The sequence below is a fragment of the Lepisma saccharinum genome, chromosome 12 (genome assembly GCF_977018435.1).
Source record: "Lepisma saccharinum chromosome 12, izLepSacc3.1, whole genome shotgun sequence".
Taxonomy (NCBI): Eukaryota; Metazoa; Arthropoda; class Insecta; order Zygentoma; family Lepismatidae; genus Lepisma; species Lepisma saccharinum.
Genome location: NC_139240.1, coordinates 55,498,933 through 55,516,467, shown reverse-complemented (window position 1 = coordinate 55,516,467; position 17,535 = coordinate 55,498,933). Strand labels below are relative to the sequence as shown.

Sequence of the window (17,535 nt, the reverse complement as noted above, 5' to 3'; positions counted from 1 at the left end):
GTATATACATTGGAATAAATACATATGTGTGTGTGTGTGTGTGTGTGTGTGTGTGTGTGTGTGTGTGTGAAGGACGTCTCGTTCCTTGTATTAAAATAAAGAAAGACAATCTTATCATAAAAAAATCTCGTTTGATTGTCAAGTTATATATCGAGATTAAAGTACTTCACGCTGCTTACGTAATGCTGACGATACACAAACATATAAAACATTCCTGAGCGTGTAGTTGTCTTTGATATCGGTTATTACACAACGAAGGTGAACATCGAAACGTCCAGAATGAGATTTTATGGTTTAATATTCTCACTGATCGCGGCCATTACAGCAAATCCTCTGAAGAAAGGTGGTGATCGTCTAGAGTGTAACTTGCCAAGCGAACTGGTGGATGAAATTGCTGGCTACAGCAACGTAGTCGATCAAATTATCGATCTTGCATTGGGTGAGTATGCGGGCGTCACGTACGATACCCTGGCCGAATTCGTGGACACATTCGGACCTCGTATGACCGGATCCCAAGCCTTGGAAGATGCCATCGACTTCTTGGTGGACAATTTGACGAAGGCCGGGCTCGAAAATGTCCACACGGAGGATGCCCCCGTGCCTATTTGGACGAGGTAAGTTCCTGTGTAAAATATCTAAAAAAAAAATCAACATGGCGGACATTTTGAAGTCCGCCATCTTGGAGTCAACTTCTTTTTCTTTACGTGAAAAGGTGGTTATATGACCTATGGGAGTGAGCTAGAGTTTATTGAATATTGATGGATGAATGAATGAAAATGTTTGACCATTTTGAACCCTTCAAAGCATACGAGGAAAAATAATTTTATCTACAACCCTTACCGCAAAGTTAAAAAAGTAGTGTAATAGTCCCTTGAGAAAGGTTAAATTGTAAGTTTGTAAACGGACATGCACAGGACATAGAGTACACATTAAAAAGGTAAGGAGAGACTAAAATTTTCCTCAGATACAGCGTAAGAAAAGCTCAAAGCATTTGTTAAAAGAAAACTCGCATCATCTCCCAACATGGATGATAGCAGTGGCGTGCCCAAACGGTGGTGGTCATAAACCAATCAACGCGCTCCTAGCGGACTAATTCAGAATTTGACCACACTTGAAGTTTTTGTTATAAATCCACTTGTATGCACATATAGGGTAATTTGGACTGGACCTACAGTTTAAAGTCACTGTGCAATGTATCTCCACTGGGTATCGAACTTGAGAGTGCAAAATATTGCACTGCTTGGTGAAGTGTAAATTGCTTTATATAACTTGCTGTAATCTTATACTTTCCGTCTATGTAGATCCTACATTCTTTCATCAAACATTATATTCAGCATCGTGTGTCTTTTTCCAGAGGGGAAGAATCGTTACAAATGTTGGAGCCTCGCAATGCGAAGCTGAAAGTTCTAGGTCTCGGTGGTACCGTGGGAACATCGGCAGATGGCATCACTGCAGAGATTCTGGTAGTCAAAACATTCGACGAACTTCACGAAAGGGCAAGCGAGGTAGGAAACAGAAAAGTGTCAAAGTTATAAGTAGTCATAAAATTAGAATAGGCACAGGCGCGCGCACGGGGGGCAAGGTGGAGGGGGCAATTGCCCTCGCTAATCATGGATGTCCGCAGATTTTTTTCCATCCTAGTCGACTAATTTTCGTTGGTCTGGCATCGTTTCTCAACCTATGGGGCGCGACCCACTGCTGGGTCCCGAGGGAGCATTTGGTGGGTCACAAAGTGGGGCTCGAACATTTATTAACTGTGTCTTAAAAACCCATTACATTTAAAGTACCAATATATATTGTTTTAACAATTTAAATTCAACCTGTGTTGCACGTTTTCTAAACTCGACATTTCTGTTATTCACCCTCTACCATTGCTTTTTACTGGCATCTCTCAATTTCAGGATGTGTATTTAGTTCGATGTTAGACTAGAGTAAATTAATATTTTAAATTACATATTTATTTTTCTGGAATGAGTATGTAATTGTAATTGTAATTTATTCTTGTTCTGTTGACTACATTGTAGATATTTCTATCTGCAGCAGTATAGCGCACGTCATTTGTTACATATAACATTAGCATGATTTCAGTACAAATACATCCACTTGATTACTTATTTGGGATGCAGTATGATTAAAGTTACAAGTATATATTATTACATATCGGTTTGATTACATAATGGCATATATCAGTTATGGTTACAAATATATATTACATACCCTTGAAAACATATTTGGGATGTAGATCAGCATAGTTGAGTTACAAATGTACATTACATCCACTAGATTACATATATGGGATGCAGATCAGCATAATTGAGTTACAAATATAGATTACATACCCTTGATTACACATTTGGGATATAGATCAGCATAATTGAGTTTCAAATATATATTACATCCACTAGATTACATATATGGGATGCATATCAGATTAATTAAGGTTTCATACATGTTGATACATTGTGTCCAATTGATTATGTACATGGGTGAGACAGAGAAAGTAGTTTTAGATATGCTGTAGAAATTCTTCAATGCTGTCGGGTGATGTTTCTAAGAGATAGTTGTTTTTTTTTATTTTTGAATAACTTAATATTTCTTTCCTCCTTTATTTCACATGGAAGTTTATTGTAGAGTAGTATTCCTGTGTAATTTGTTTAAGCGAACGTAAAAGAGGGCTTCTTAAAGTGCTCGATGTTTTAAAAAATATGATTGTAAACTGAGTGCACACCCTTACAAGTAATTCTGCCGGCGCCCATGCTTGTGGGTCCCATGAAGTGGAATATCCTTCAAGGTGGGTCCCGGACTGAAAAAGTTTGATAACCATTAGGGTTTTAATAACGAACTAATATTAGTAGACTCGAAACGTGAAATAGCATGAATGGTAAGTTCCAAGCATAAGTACAGGATCAAACGGCCCTTTATCCCTTCATAGCAGCGGCGTTCCCTGAAAATATACCTGGTTTACCGCAACAATTCTTATTTATTGTATATACGCCATCTATCTGGATGAATTAGATATAATAGATGTAAGACACCAATGCAGGCATGCAAGTAAGACACAAACAGTAGTACGGCAATTTCTACATTTTTCATAAAATGTCCCTCTTCACCGAAAATTGGACCTGGATTTCCCTTTACTAAGAAAAATTTCCCTTCATGTAGCAACACTGTCTCTGCCAAGCGCGGCACAGAAACAAAGGAAATACGTGTGTTGTTAAATACTCGCATTCTTTTCTTCGGCTCCCTCGCCTTCCCGCCGTACAATCGTTGAGTAAGCCCGGTGCAATGGAGAACGATCAATGACGTACATAAACCTGTGTGTAAGTTCTTTAAATAATTTACTTAAATTCTGGTAAAAAAAAGCGTCCTTAATAGTTTCCATAGCGATTTCACATATATTATAGCTATAGAGCAACCACAAAGAAAAGAACCTTCGACGAAAAGTCTCCGCGCACCTTTCTCTTCCTCCGTTCAACTCGGGCCATAAGGAAGCATCCTCCACTCTGCCCCTCCCCTCCACGCGACAGTACGGTTCACTGGAGTCGTGAGTTTGAGCAGGTTTTTTTCCCTTCTGGTTCCACTATAAATGTGTTTATGAGAAAAGTTGGTTAACCGGAGGTAAACGCGGTAACATGCTGAATACGCCACTGTTCCATAACGCATGCAGGAAGCAACAAATATGCAGAAATATTCTATGAGAACTATACAAACTATACGCTTGCTCTGCATCTCATAGCACGATACTGTGTAATAGTAACCCTTACGTGTGTGTTATCTAAAATTTCATTCACGACTTGCAGGCTGTCGGGAAGATTGTGGTGTTCAACCAGGACTGGACGAGCAATGGGTACGGAGAGGCGGTGCAGTACAGAGGAAACGGCGCCGTCGAAGCCGCCAAGGTTGGCGGAGTGGCTGCGCTGGTGAGGTCCGTCACCTCGTTTTCCATCGACAGTCCCCACACCGGCGCCATGTCCTACAGCGAAGGCGTGGAGAAGATCCCAACAGCGAGTGTGACGGTTGAGGACGCCGAGATGCTCTACAGGATGCAGAACAGAGGTTGGTGGGTTTTGAGGTGTTCGTTTGAAATCACCCTCACAACTCAATCTTGCCCTCACCGTTACCCTCACGATCTTCCGGAGGGGGAGGGGGAGATCTGCCCTCATGAGAATACCCCTCTGGATGGTGAACACCTCTGCGATGTGTCTGGGTATGCCAGAAAAAAATAACTTCGTGCCTAATACGTCTATCTACCATGATGCCTATGGCTCGTGGCAGTAGTATGACTGTCCCAAGCGCAACAACTGAACCTTTGATTGCTTTTTGTTACTTAGTGTCGCTTTTCTGCCATATTTGCCTATTAGGATGAGTGATGAAATTGATGAAGAACGCCCATGCCCAGGTTGGAATTCGAAGCCTTAGCCCGCGATGCTAACCAATCCGCCACGAAGGCCGGCCCATGTTTCTTTGGAAGACAGACGATTAGTAATATTAATACAGAATGTTCAAACTTAGGCCTTCCGATTAGTGTTGTCGTTGCCCACGAGACGACACGATACTTTCGTCTGTCTCGTCTCGTCTCATGAAAATGCCGTTTCGTCTCGTGTATCGTCTCTAAAATTTTCGTTTATCTCGTCGAGTGTCGTCTCGAAAATTTTCGTCTGTCTCGTCTCGAAAATTTTCGTTTGTCTTGTCTCGAAGATATTCGTTTGTCTCGTCCAGTGGCTCGTCTCGAAAATATCTGTTTGTCTCGTCTCGTTTCGTTTGTCTCGTGCAGTAGCAATTGAACAACAGGTTGCCTGGGATTTAAATTGTTTAATGAACCAGAGTGTAAGAGATCTGTCTGAGCAAAGGATCAAAATAAGTTCCTTGCTAACCGCTATTTTATTTTCTCCAGGGGATAAAATTGTAATGCAACTAAACATGGCAGACGAAACTTTACCTGACGGAACATCAAGGAACACTATTGCCGAGTTGCAAGGCTCCGAAATCCCAGAGAAGCTGGTCGTGATATCGGGACACATCGACAGCTGGGACGTGGGACAAGGAGCCATGGACGACGCAAGCGGTGCCTTTATATCGACCCACGCACTCTTGCTTCTCAACCGCCTGGGTTTGAGGCCACGGAGGACCATCAGAGCCATCATGTGGACGGCCGAGGAACAAGGATACGTTGGAGCGATCAAGTACGCCTCTGACCACGCCAACGAGACTGACAATCTGGATTTCGTCATGGAGTCAGACTTCGGAACCTTCACTCCTGTCGGCCTTGCCTTCCTTGGTTCCGACGAGGCGGCGTGCATAACCCAGGAAGTTCTTAACTTGATGGAACGCATCAACGCCACCTCGTTGCTGTTCGAAGACGAACCTGGTAGCGACATCATGGTATGGACGGAGCAAGGGATTCCAAGCGCAGGGTTGAGGCATTCTAGCGACAGGTATTTCTGGTTTCATCACTCTCCCGGGGACACCATGCAGGTGTACACTCCTCGAGAGCTTGACCTGTCGCTTGCTCTTTGGACTGCATCGTCTTACGTGATTGCCGATCTGAGCGTGGACATGCCGAGAGCCGATGCGAAGAACTGAACTTCCAAAACCAGCAAGACGTTATTACCAGTATTTCCTCACGTGTCTCGAGTGTAGAAATAAAGTTCTTATGCCTTAAATGTCTTAATTCGTTTCATATCCAGTGAATCTTTCTGTACATCCAATGACATCCTTACAAGCCTGTATATGTGGTCGTACGAATAAACTTTTCAAAAGTTCAAATAAAAATGAAGATCTTGTACAGTGTGCGAAATTTGTTGAATATCAGATCGTATTGTAAGTGGTGAGTCTACAATTTTCTGTCTCAGGTGTGTTGTTTCTTCCCCCAATACCTAATATTATGTCAACACATGTTGTTCTGTAGTCGTATAACACGGATATACCCGGTGTAACTTTACCTTACCTCATTACTATATTAACATGAAGTTTGGTCAAATTCTGAATTAGTCACCTAGGAGCGCGTTGATTGGTTGGTTTTTGTTCTCATCATCCAAGTTCTCGGAGTCGAATATCGACCTTGACATAGGTATTCCTTATGTCTCAATCAGTTTCATCCAATCATAATTCATTTTTGCTTGCTTGAGTCACACCGCTTGTGGCTCAGTCGGTAACGCGTCTGACTACCATGCTAAAGGTCCCGGGTTCGATCCCCGGCCGGTTCAAATCCGGGAACTTTTCTAACGGTGGAAGCGGTCCCGGCGCCCACCCAGCGTCGAGTAACATGGGTACCTGGGGGAAACCCTGGGGGGTAAAGGCGGTCAGGGGCGTGATGCTGATCACATCACCCTCACTCATGACCGGATCAAGAAAGTGTGGGGCGTTACCCCCACACCCCCTATACGCCTTCATGGCGTGGTGCTAAGCACAGGGGAACACTTTACCTTTTTTGAGTCAGTATATAAGCTGCGAAAGGAACTTTTCTGTTCGTTCTAGTTTTGGTATTAAGACATTAATGCTACAGACTATTAGATGTAACGTGTAAGAAATTATCATGGAAGTTCTCGGTCACCTCTTTGGTCAATGTCCCAATATGTCTGTTCTCAAATGTTTTGTTGTGCAGGTTTTGCACAGGTATCATTGTTTCACAGTGTGAAATGCTGCTGTCTATTCCTTCAGGGCAAAAGGTCGTGTTGCAACTAAACTTGGATGATCAGATTTGGCCTGACGGGACTTCGAGAAACACCATAGCTGAACTCACCGGCAGAGAGCAGCCGGACAAGATTGTGGTCCTGTCCGGACACATAGACAGCTGGGATGTCGGACAGGGAGCAGCTGATGATGGCGACGGTGCGTTCATCTCCTTCCACTCCCTCCTACTCCTCAACCGGCTCGGGTTGAAACCCAGGAGGACCATCAAGTCTATCCTCTGGACGGCAGAAGAACAGGGCTACTACGGAGCCAAGGAGTACGCCGCGGTACACGGGAACGAAACCCAGGACCTCAACATTGTCATGGAGTCCGACGAAGGGGCCTTCGCACCAATTGGATTCTCATTTTCTGGGACCGACGAGGCTATGTGCATTGTCCAAGAAGTCCTCAGCCTCTTGGAGCCAATCAACGCCACCTACCTAGAGAGGCGTCCAGCTCCCAGCAGTGACATCACCGTCTGGACGGATTCTGGAGTACCAGGAGTTGGTCTTCTCCATACTAGCGAGAGGTATCATTGGTTTCACCATTCTGGAGGGGATATGATCTCTCTATATGACCCTCGCGAGCTTGATCTGTGCATTGCTATGTGGGCTGCCACTTCATATGTCTTTGCTGATCTTACTATTGATATTCCACGAGAGAAATGACATTTCAGTAACAATTTATATGTATTGATGGCGTTGATCCTTATAGCCGTCATTTGTTACTTTCAGGCAACAATATTATTAAAACTCATGGCTACAGAAATGGTTTTCTTTTATATATCCTTGATAGTATGTGCAAACTGTCGAAAAATGTTACAAAGCATTTGAAATGTAGCAAAGGTTTGAGTTTTTCTCTTAAGTTCACTTTTTGCACTAATAAGCAAATCGGGACTGGGCCTACAATTTAGAGTGAGATAAGATCCACTATGAGTATCGAACCCCGGACACCTCGATTGTAAGGCGACGAAGGTAGGTAACCACTACACCATCGAGAAGGTGAGATGTAGCAAAGCAGTGACAGGGTAAGTGTGTTACGCAACAGAATTTAAACGAAATGTTACATGACTGTTACAGAAAGGGAAATATATTGTCAGCAAAAGAAATAACATGTAAATTTGATGCGATAAAAGGCACGTGTAATAAAATACAAAGAAAGCATTGTACACTGTTGTCAAAAGTCACAAACGGATACTATGCATATACAGGGTGTTTCCGGGCTGATGATACAAACTTTCGGGGATGGAGAAGTGCACATGAATGAATTTGAGGTAAGGGACCTTGGTCCGGAAACGACTTAGTCGAAAGTTAGAAGCGAAAATCGGTGTATGAAGATGTAATACTTTTATTACCTGCACACGTTTCACAAGCTGCTACATTCACAACAATTGTTCAAAGTGGCGTCCCCCAGCTTCGCTGCAGGCATGACATCGTCGCACAAAGTTTTGGCGTACCCGTTGGAACAACCCCGGACTCGTTCGAACAATGTCACAGGCACACAGGCAGCGTGAATTCTTGCCAGGAGATCCTCTTCAGTCTCGACAGGTGTCTCGTACACAAGACTTTTCACATGACCCCGCAAGAAGAAATCAAGTGGAGTCAGATCAGGTGACCGAGCTGTCCACGGAACAGCTTGTGAAACTTGTGCAGGTAATAAAAGTATTAAATCTTCATACACCGATTTTCGCTTCTAACTTTCGACTGAGTCGTTTCCGGACCAGGGTTCCTTATCTGAAATTGATACACGTGCCCTTCTTCATCAACCCTGAAAGTTTGTATTATCAGCCAGGAAACACCTTGTATATTGCATGGACTTATTATTCGTAGATTGCGAGGAATTTTATCCTCCTCACAAACGTTGTGTGGTAGTAATCCATCTATTTTCCGATAAAGGCCAGCCAATCCCAATACTGTAGTTAGGAGTCAAGTTTTTTCCGTACATGTCCGATATAGTACCAAGAAGTTAGACAACACTGACATTAATCTTGCAAGTATTCTTTTCCACTTTAACTCTTTAATGTATCATGTTCAATTCAAAAGAGTTTCAGCATTGATTGCCACTTGCCCTTTAGAAAAATATTATATGAATATCCCATCATGACTTTTGGCCTACCGTGTAGATATGTATCCATATAACAGCAGACTGTAGTGCCTACCACTTGTCTTTTGCAGAGACTCCCCGATGGCGCAGTGGTAGCGTCGTTGCCTTGTAATCAAGGTGTCCCGGGTTTGCAAAGTAAGTTTGCGATCACAACATGTCCTATATCTTCTTGGAACCTTCAGCTTTCCATGTGTTACCATCATTTCATTATACTGAAACATCTAATTTAAAAGGACAGTATACACACCAAGTTTATTATTAAGAAAAATAAAATACAATAATATTTTGAGTATTTTTACAGTATTAGATCACGTACACACATAACGTTGCGTTCTATAAAACTTTCAAATAAGTTCTTTCCCTTTCTTCATTACTGGATGCCAACATTTTCAGACATTAAAGAGCATTCAGGTACCACATCTCTAACATGCTAGCGCAATGGATGTGGCCGAAGGTCAAGTCGAAAGTTTTTATTCACTTGCATGCATCTGCAATTTCCCACATTCTGTTCACTCATAACGTGGGGTATTCCATGTGAAATCAACGAATGAAGAGGCACTTTTCACAACCTAGAAGAGGATCTACAACTTTGCATATTTTCCTACCTCAGGTGGCCCTTCCAGCAGGGGTGCCCATCCCCCCACAAGGCCAATGGCGCATACCCCGCAAAATCATGACATATGCCCCCCCAAATCATGTTATAATCCCCATAAAGTATTTAATTACGACAGCGTGTCTAGCTATTAGCTTTACTAAACACTATACTTGATCTGCCCCTCCTGCCTATACAAGGGTGCCCACACACAATCGTCCCAAAACAGTTTGGACGAATACGTAATAATTTATGTTTATTTTAATACAATACCATATTTTCTTAATTGTTCAATTTTCGAGATTGATTGGTTAAATGTAATAAATTATATAAATATGCATTTAAACAGAGTTTGTGTGGTGAGTAAGATTTATAAAACCCACAATTTGAGTATTTAACACAAATTGTTACACAACTTAAGTAGAAAATTCAACCTGAGCAAACCAAGTAACATACTGCAGCAATGTGACTGCTTGAATTATTGTTTGACGAGACATTACAGAACTCTAGCTAGAAATTCCTAAGCTCAGGGCGAGAATATAATACGGTTGCTCCTTCAAAAAATTCGCCCCCTCTGCTTGTGAATAGAAATATAAGCAGCATACCAATACTAAGCATTTCATTTTAAGAAGTGATGTTATTAATGAATATCGCTTATGTCTTGCAATGCAGCTACAGTATAAAACTTCACATTCGCCTCAGTAAAACGCCAAACACGCATTTTTGTAGCAAATTGCGAGCGAAGCGACCATGAAAATTTTTACATCCATATCTTCGCAGGCTTTCAAGAATATTAATTTAATGGGGTATATATTTTCTTAGGATCCCACGATATTTACTCTTTCCCAGCTTCTCTTTTCGCACGTTCGGAGCCGAAAACGTGTGGATACCATATCACTAAGTATAGTCTCCAAAATATAATATTCGAACCCCCCCGCCCCACTATAGAAATCCCTGGACAATCTAAGATTTAACACTTTTAAAAGAGCTTCATATCTCCCCTCTTAAATTTAATACTCAATCCTACCACCAAAATTTCCATGTCAATTTTAGGCTTATTGTGTTTATATTGAAGAGTGGATATTGCCTCCTCCAAAGAATTGATTCTCAGTCTCCACACCAGAATTTCCGCAACAGTCTCAGACAATAGTAATCCACAAGAATTGGATACCCCCTCAATTTAATGTTCAATTCCCCCTAACTAAAATAATTGCCATAATCTAATACTTAACACTGATATTCAAGAGTTGAATATTGCCCCCCTTCCCAACGTTTAATTCTCAATCCCCCAGAATCCGCGTGTGAATTTAAATAAGGCCTAATATGTAATAGTTGGATATTAACCCCTCTCGCCCCCCAATTATACATACTACCCGTTACAATTTCCTTAGAAGTCTACAAAATGCTAATTATATAGCAGCAATTAATTGATAACGTACTAATGCAACTTGTGTCCAACACTATATATTGTTCACATCAAATTTCCATCATAGAAATCCCCTTCCAAAGTTGGGCGGATGCAGCTTGCGTCCACAAAACCACCTGTGGCCAGCCCTGCCCCTAAACACTTCCTTTCCTTCATGTCATGGATTAAATATTGTTCATTTGAGGTGTATTTTTTTTACATATATTTTAGAAAAATATATAAATGTTGAATTTTATATTACTTGAAGAGAAAAATCCCTCCCAAAAATCTCTATGGCGCAGTCTTCGCCATAATCCCTCCATAGGCACCCCTGCCTTCCAGTATGCCAAATTTCAAGTGAATCACAAAATATAAGGCTGAGGACCTTGTTGATTTGACACGGAATGACTCACCTATTACCTTAACACGTTAATGTATGTAGGGCAATGGTTCTCAAACTTTTTCTCATTGTACCATTTAGTCGTAACTAATGTACCCCCTTCATAGGTTTTCTCTGAAGAGTGGGTTTTGGTTTGTTTTTTTCTCCCTGATTGGTGAGGCGTTTTTGATATGTTGGAGGCGTGTATCTGCAATGGAGCAAAATGACATTCGGGCAGTATGTGGAAAGATGGTGAACAAATAAACATTAGTGTCTTACGTTTATTATTTTATTGGCTGTTCCTACGTTTACAATCTTTATAAATGTGAAACACATGCATGCTAAGAAGTATTAGGTCAGTCAAAAAGTAAATGCAATCATTTTTTTTATTTTTCACAGCAACAATAGAAAACTTACAATGATATCATTTTCCAACATAGCCCCCCTGCACTTCAATACACTTGGTCCAACGTTCCACAAGCTTTCCGATACCCTGAGAAAAAAGCTTTTCGGCTGAGCAGCAAGCCACGTATGCACCGCTTCCTCCACCTGTTGATCTGTGTCGAATCGACGGCCTCTTAAAGCATCTTTAAGTGGACCGAACAGATGGTAATCCGACGGGGCGAGATCGGGACTGTATGCAGGATGCTTTAACACCTCGAAGCCCAGATTCTGAAGAGTTTGAGCGGTGTTGGCGGCGGTATAGGGACGCGCGTTGTCATGCAACAAAAGAATGCATTCCGACAATCGACCTCGTCGTTTGCTTCGAATTGCAGGCTTCAACTTGTTCGAAAGCATATCACTGTATCATTCACTGTTTATTGTTGTCCTCTTTTCCACATAATGTTCCATAATTACCCCTTCTGAGTCCCAAAAAAGTGTGAGCATCACTTTTCCTGCAGAGTGTTGACGCTTGACTTTTTTTTCACTGGAGATTCAGGGTGTTTCCATTCCATGCTCTGGCGTTTGCTCTCAGGTTCGAAGTGATGGATCCATGTTTCATCTCCAGTGATGATTCGATTCAAAAAGGCTTCACCTTCGTTAGCATGTCTGTCCAATAATTGCTGACAGATTCTCACACGATTTCGCTTGTTCTCGTCAGGGAGTTCTTTAGGGACCCATCTCGCACAGACTTTATGAAAGTTGAGCCTGTTATGGATAATTTCATATGCAGAACCATGACTAACGTGCATATGGTTTGCCACTTCATCAACAGTCACTCGTCTGTTCAGAATCAGCTGACGGACTTGCTCAATGTTGTCATCAGTAGTGGATGTGGCCGGACGACTTGCTCTTTCCTCGTCCTTCACACTTGTTCGACCGCTTTTGAACTTTTCAATCCACTGGTAAACACTTCGCAGCGGTAAAACATTGTCACCGTATTGTGCTGAAAGTCTTCTATAGATTTCAGCTCCTGGTACACCTTCAGACCACAATAAACGGATTACAGAACGCTGTTCTTCTGTGGTGCACACGGACAGTGGCGCAGCCATGTTTACTTGGCAACACTGCAGAGCGAACTGAAGTGATGACGCTGTAACCTGCCACAGGCGAAGACAACGATACTATCTATCGGCTTGCGAGCGCAGAAAGCTGTACAGCCAACCTACGGAAGAAAAGAAAAACATTGCATTTACTTTTTGACTAACCTAATATATAAAAAACTTTAATGTTCATATGTTTTTGCCAGAGTTGTTGAAAAAGGTGAACAAAGTTTGTAAAGAAACTGCACAATTTTGTAGTTTGTATTGTAAATCCACAGAGTTTCTAATGAGAAGGATGTGCCTGCATAGCTTAACACAGTTTCTTGATGTCTGGTTGTGCACTTGAAACTTTCAAGCGGAGATTCGGCTCCAAATTTAGTCTATTATAGATTTCGAACGAGTATTTTATTTCAAAACACATGAACAATGATAAGAGTGTCAGTGACATAATCAGCCTTATTTTCCTGTTGAGTGTTAAAGCTACGAAGTATGCTCTACACACCTGCAGCAAAAATGTTGTGTGAGTATTCTCGACATTTCTCTTCCGAGCTGATCGCGTACCCCTTTGAAGTCGTTCATGTATCCCTAGGGGTACGCGTTTGAGTTTGCGTTTGAGTACGCGTTAAGTTTGAGAACCACTCATGTAGGGCAAAAGCTGTTTTTTATTGTAGTTAGGGAATCGTTGCAAAATATATTGTAAGCTTAAAATAAGTAACAAAATAATTAGTATTCTTGCACTGTGTGAAATGCTGTTATCTGTTCCTTCAGGGAAAAATAAATAACAAAATAATTAGCATTGTTGCACTGTGTGAAATGCTGTTATCTGTTCCTTTAGGGGGAAAAATAAATAACAAAATAATTAGCGTTGTTGCAGTGTGTGAAATGCTGTTATCTGTTCCTTCAGGGGAAAACATAAATAACAAAATAATTAGTATTGTTGCAGTGTGTGAAATGCTGTTATCTGTTCCTTCAGGGAAAAAAAATAATAACAAAATAATTATCATTGTTGCACTGTGTGAAATGCTGTTACCTGTTCCTTCAGGAAAAAAATTAATAACAAAATAATTAGCATTGTTGCACTGTGTGAAATACTGTTATCTGTTCCTTCAGGGAAAAATAAATAAAAAAATAATTAGCCTTGTTGCACTGTGTGAAATGCTGTTATCTGTTCCTTCAAGAAAAAATAATAACAAAATAATTAGCATTGTTGCACTGTGTGAAATGCCCTTATCTGTTCCTTCAGGGCAAGAAATTAATAACAAAATAATTATCATTGTTGCACTTTGTGAAATGCTGTTGTCTGTTCCTTCAGGAAAAAAATTAATAACAAAATAATTATCATTGTTGCACTGTGTGAAATGCTGTTATCTGTTCCTTCAGGGGAAAAAAATAAATAACAAAATAATTAGCATTGTTGCACTGTGTGAAATGCTGTTATCTGTTCCTTCAGGGGGAAAAATAAATAACAAAATAATTATCATTGTTGCACTGCGTGAAATGCTGTTATCTTTTCCTTCAGGGGAAAAAATTCATAACAAAATAATTATCATTGATGCACTGTGTGAAATGCTGTTATCGGTTCCTTCAGGGGAAAAAAAATAATAACAAAATAATTATCATTGTTGCACTTAATGAAATGTTGTTATCTGTTCCTTCAGGGAAAAAATAATAACAAAATCATTAGCATTGTTGCACTGTGTGAAATGATCTTATCTGTTCCTTCAGGGGAAAAAATTAATAACAAAATAATTATCATTGTTGCACTGTGTAAAATGCTGTTATCTGTTCCTTCAGGAAAAAATTAATAAAAAAGAATTAGCATTGTTGCACTGTGTGAAATACTGTTATCTGTTCCTTCAGGGAAAAAATAAATAAAAAATAATTAGCATTGTTGCACTGTGTGAAATGTTATCTGTTCCTTCAGGGGAAAAAATTAATAACAAAATAATTAGCATTCTTGCACTGTGTGAAATGCTCTTATCTGTTCCTTCAGGGCAAGAAATTAATAACAAAATAATTATCATTGTTGCACTGTGTAAAATGCTGTTATCTGTTCCTTCAGGAGAAAAATTAATAACAAAATAATTATCATTGTTGCACTGTGTGAAATGCTGTTATCTGTTCCTTCAGGGGAATAAATTCATAACAAAATAATTAGCATTGTTGCACTGTGTGAAATGCTGTTATGTGTTCCTTCAGGAAAAAAATTAATAACAAAATAATTATCATTGTTGCACTGTGTGAAATGCTGTTATCTGTTCCTTCAGGGGAAAAAATTAATAACAAAATAATTAGCATTGTTGCACTGTGTGAAATGCTGTTATCTGTTCCTTCAGGGCAACAAGTCGTATTGCAACTAAACTTGGATGATAAGATTCGGCCGAATGGGACAACCAGAAACACCATAGCTGACCTCACCGGCAAAGAGAAGCCAGACAAGATCGTGGTCGTGTCCGGGCACATAGACAGCTGGGATGTCGGACAGGGAGCAACCGATGATGCCGGCGGTGCCTTCATCTCCTTCCACTCCCTTCTACTCCTCAACCGCCTCGGTTTGAAACCCAGGAGGACCATCAGATCCATCATCTGGTCTGCCGAGGAACAAGGCTACTACGGAGCCAAGGAGTACGCGGCGGTACACGGAAATGAAACCGAAGACCTCAACATTGTGATGGAAGCCGATGAAGGGCTCTTGCCACCAATTGGATTTTCGTTTTCTGGAGCCGACGAGGCGATGTGCATTGCCCAAGAAGTCGTCAAACTCTTGAAGCCAATCAACGCCACCTACCTAGAGAGACGTACGCCTCCCAGCAGTGACATAAGTGTCTGGACGAATTCTGGAGTGCCTGGAGTCGGTCTTGTCGATATAAGCGGGAAGTACATTTGGTTTCACCATACAGATGCCGATGAAATTTCTCACTATGACCCTCACCAGCTTGATCTGTACCTTGCTGCGTGGGCTGCAACTGCATATGTCTTTGCTGATCTTACCACTGATATTCCTCGAAAGTAATGACGTCACTATTTCAGTATGTGCATTACGTAATTACGTATTGGTGACGTGCATTGTTATTTGTTTTGTTACTTCAAGGCAAGAATCTCATTAAAGCTTATAGCTACATAAATGTTTTAGTTTACGCATCCTTTATATGTGCAATTGTTGGAAAATGTTGTTACTTACAAAACGTTTGCGTTTACTTCATACACAGATAGGCTAATCGAGACTAGGCCTACAGTTTAAAGTTGGATCTGAATCAGTATGTGCCTCGACTGGGTATCGAACCCAGAACCCCTTGATTACAAGACTTTACCATTACGCCACCGAGGAGTCGAACTGTAAAAATGATAGTGCAAGCAGTGTGTTAAATGACAAAACCTAAGTAAAATTATAATAGGGTGCTGATCCAACAAGGAAGGAAAATTTGTGAAAGTGATCCGGTAAAAGAAATGTGTAATAAAATACAAATAAAGTAGCCAACCTCCTTGACGGAGTGGTTAGCATAGCGCGCTACGATGGCAGGAGTTCTGGTTCGAATTCCAGCCTAGGAATGGTTGTTCTTTGTGATTGTCCCCTCAGTATATCTTCACTCACCTTTGCGATTGGCCAAAATTTTGGCAGCCAAGCGAAGCAAAATAACCAAATCAAACAAAAAAGCAATGTGCACCGTGGGTCAAAAGTCACGATCGGATACTAATTACAGTGCAAGAGCATATTATTCGGAAACGAAAATGTAGGCTGAGAGAAATGTTTATCCTTCTCACATACGCTATGCAGCAATAATTCGTCTGTTTTCCGATATAGGTCAGTCATTCTCAATTCCGTAGTTAGGAGTTAGGTTTTCCAATAGAGGCCCATTATCTAAATGCTACAGCCCCTCCAGAAACTTTGAGAAATCAAAATTTTCAAATAAAATCAGTGAAGAACCCGATATATAATGAAGTGATAACTGAAATTCCGCCTTAAAACGACCCCCGATGACAATTTTTTGTCTTTGAACAACATTAAAGACGAGGAGTTTTATCATGATAATTTAAGAAATATTTTTGGAGTATTCCTCCCTCATCAGAACACAGGTATGTACACCTTTACAATTCCATCCCCGAAAAAATCCTGCGTACGCCATTGATTACAGATATTCTTGTCTTATTTCACTCTTTAATGTACCTCGTTCAGTTCAATACAGGTTCTGCATTGGTTACCGCATTATCTTTCGCAATAGAGTAAGATGGGGCAAGACTGCGTAGTTTTTGATCATTATGTTTTATTGAAGTTTTTACTCTATAGTAACATACGGAAAACTTAACACAGAATGCACTATCCTTTGCTAACATACAGTAAATTTACGAAAGCTCAGTAAACAATATTTCAGCAGAAAACAAACGAAAAGAATGACCATGCAAACGTGGCGGCGTAAGATTGCGATCACGTTCGGGTAAGAATGCGCATCGTACTAACACTTTCTAAACAGAGTCACATTCGTATGAAGGTTTTATAGAATGGAACACAAATCACTAATGAAAGTTCCTCTTTCATATGAGAAGCATCTGTCGTGCCATCTAAACATGCGACACAGTGAATCAAGTCCTCGGCTGGAAGATCGCTAACACAAATCACAAATCAAGGTTCCTGTTTCATACGAGGTGCCACTATTCGTCACATGTGGCACACTGAATCCAATCCTCGACTGGGAGTTCGCTGTACTTCTCATCACAACCAGGGAACTGTACTCTTTCTTTTGACGTTGCCAGCTTGATAAGTCTTCTTCAGCAAGGATGTTCGTTTTCATCATCGTACCAATAGCAGATGGCGATGCGCCATCAAGTAGCTCTCCTTTCATTCTCTTCCGTGGAAACCAGAACGCGCTCATAAGACATACAGTAGTTCTCCACTAACAACTTT

The 17,535-nt window shown here is 40.9% G+C and overlaps 1 protein-coding gene across 3 annotated transcripts; it reads left to right on the top strand.

The window, feature by feature from the left end:
• The first annotated feature begins 226 nt into the window (after positions 1-226).
• Positions 227-15,770, top strand: LOC145996119 (carboxypeptidase Q-like). Of its 3 annotated transcripts, none has more exons than XM_083132396.1 (4): positions 227-614; positions 1,355-1,505; positions 3,801-4,056; positions 14,972-15,770. In XM_083132396.1, the coding sequence occupies exons 1-4, from the start codon at positions 280-282 to the stop codon at positions 15,646-15,648; spliced, it is 1,419 nt and encodes a 472-aa protein (XP_082988522.1). In that variant the 5' UTR covers positions 227-279; the 3' UTR covers positions 15,649-15,770. The 3 variants fall into 3 exon arrangements, with proteins under 3 accessions (XP_082988522.1, XP_082988521.1, XP_082988520.1); XM_083132395.1 differs by lacking the exon at positions 14,972-15,770 and adding an exon at positions 6,661-7,434; XM_083132394.1 differs by lacking the exon at positions 14,972-15,770 and adding an exon at positions 4,895-5,717.
• The last annotated feature ends 1,765 nt before the right edge of the window (positions 15,771-17,535 follow it).

Bases quoted from the DNA above. Each gene is read 5' to 3' on its own strand.
- LOC145996119 (XM_083132394.1), top strand. From the start codon at position 280: ATGAGATTTTATGGTTTAATATTCTCACTGATCGCGGCCATTACAGCA. The intron at 1,506-3,800 runs GTAGGAAACAGA...CACGACTTGCAG, and splicing joins TTCACGAAAGGGCAAGCGAG to GCTGTCGGGAAGATTGTGGT. The intron at 4,057-4,894 runs GTTGGTGGGTTT...TATTTTCTCCAG, and splicing joins CTACAGGATGCAGAACAGAG to GGGATAAAATTGTAATGCAA.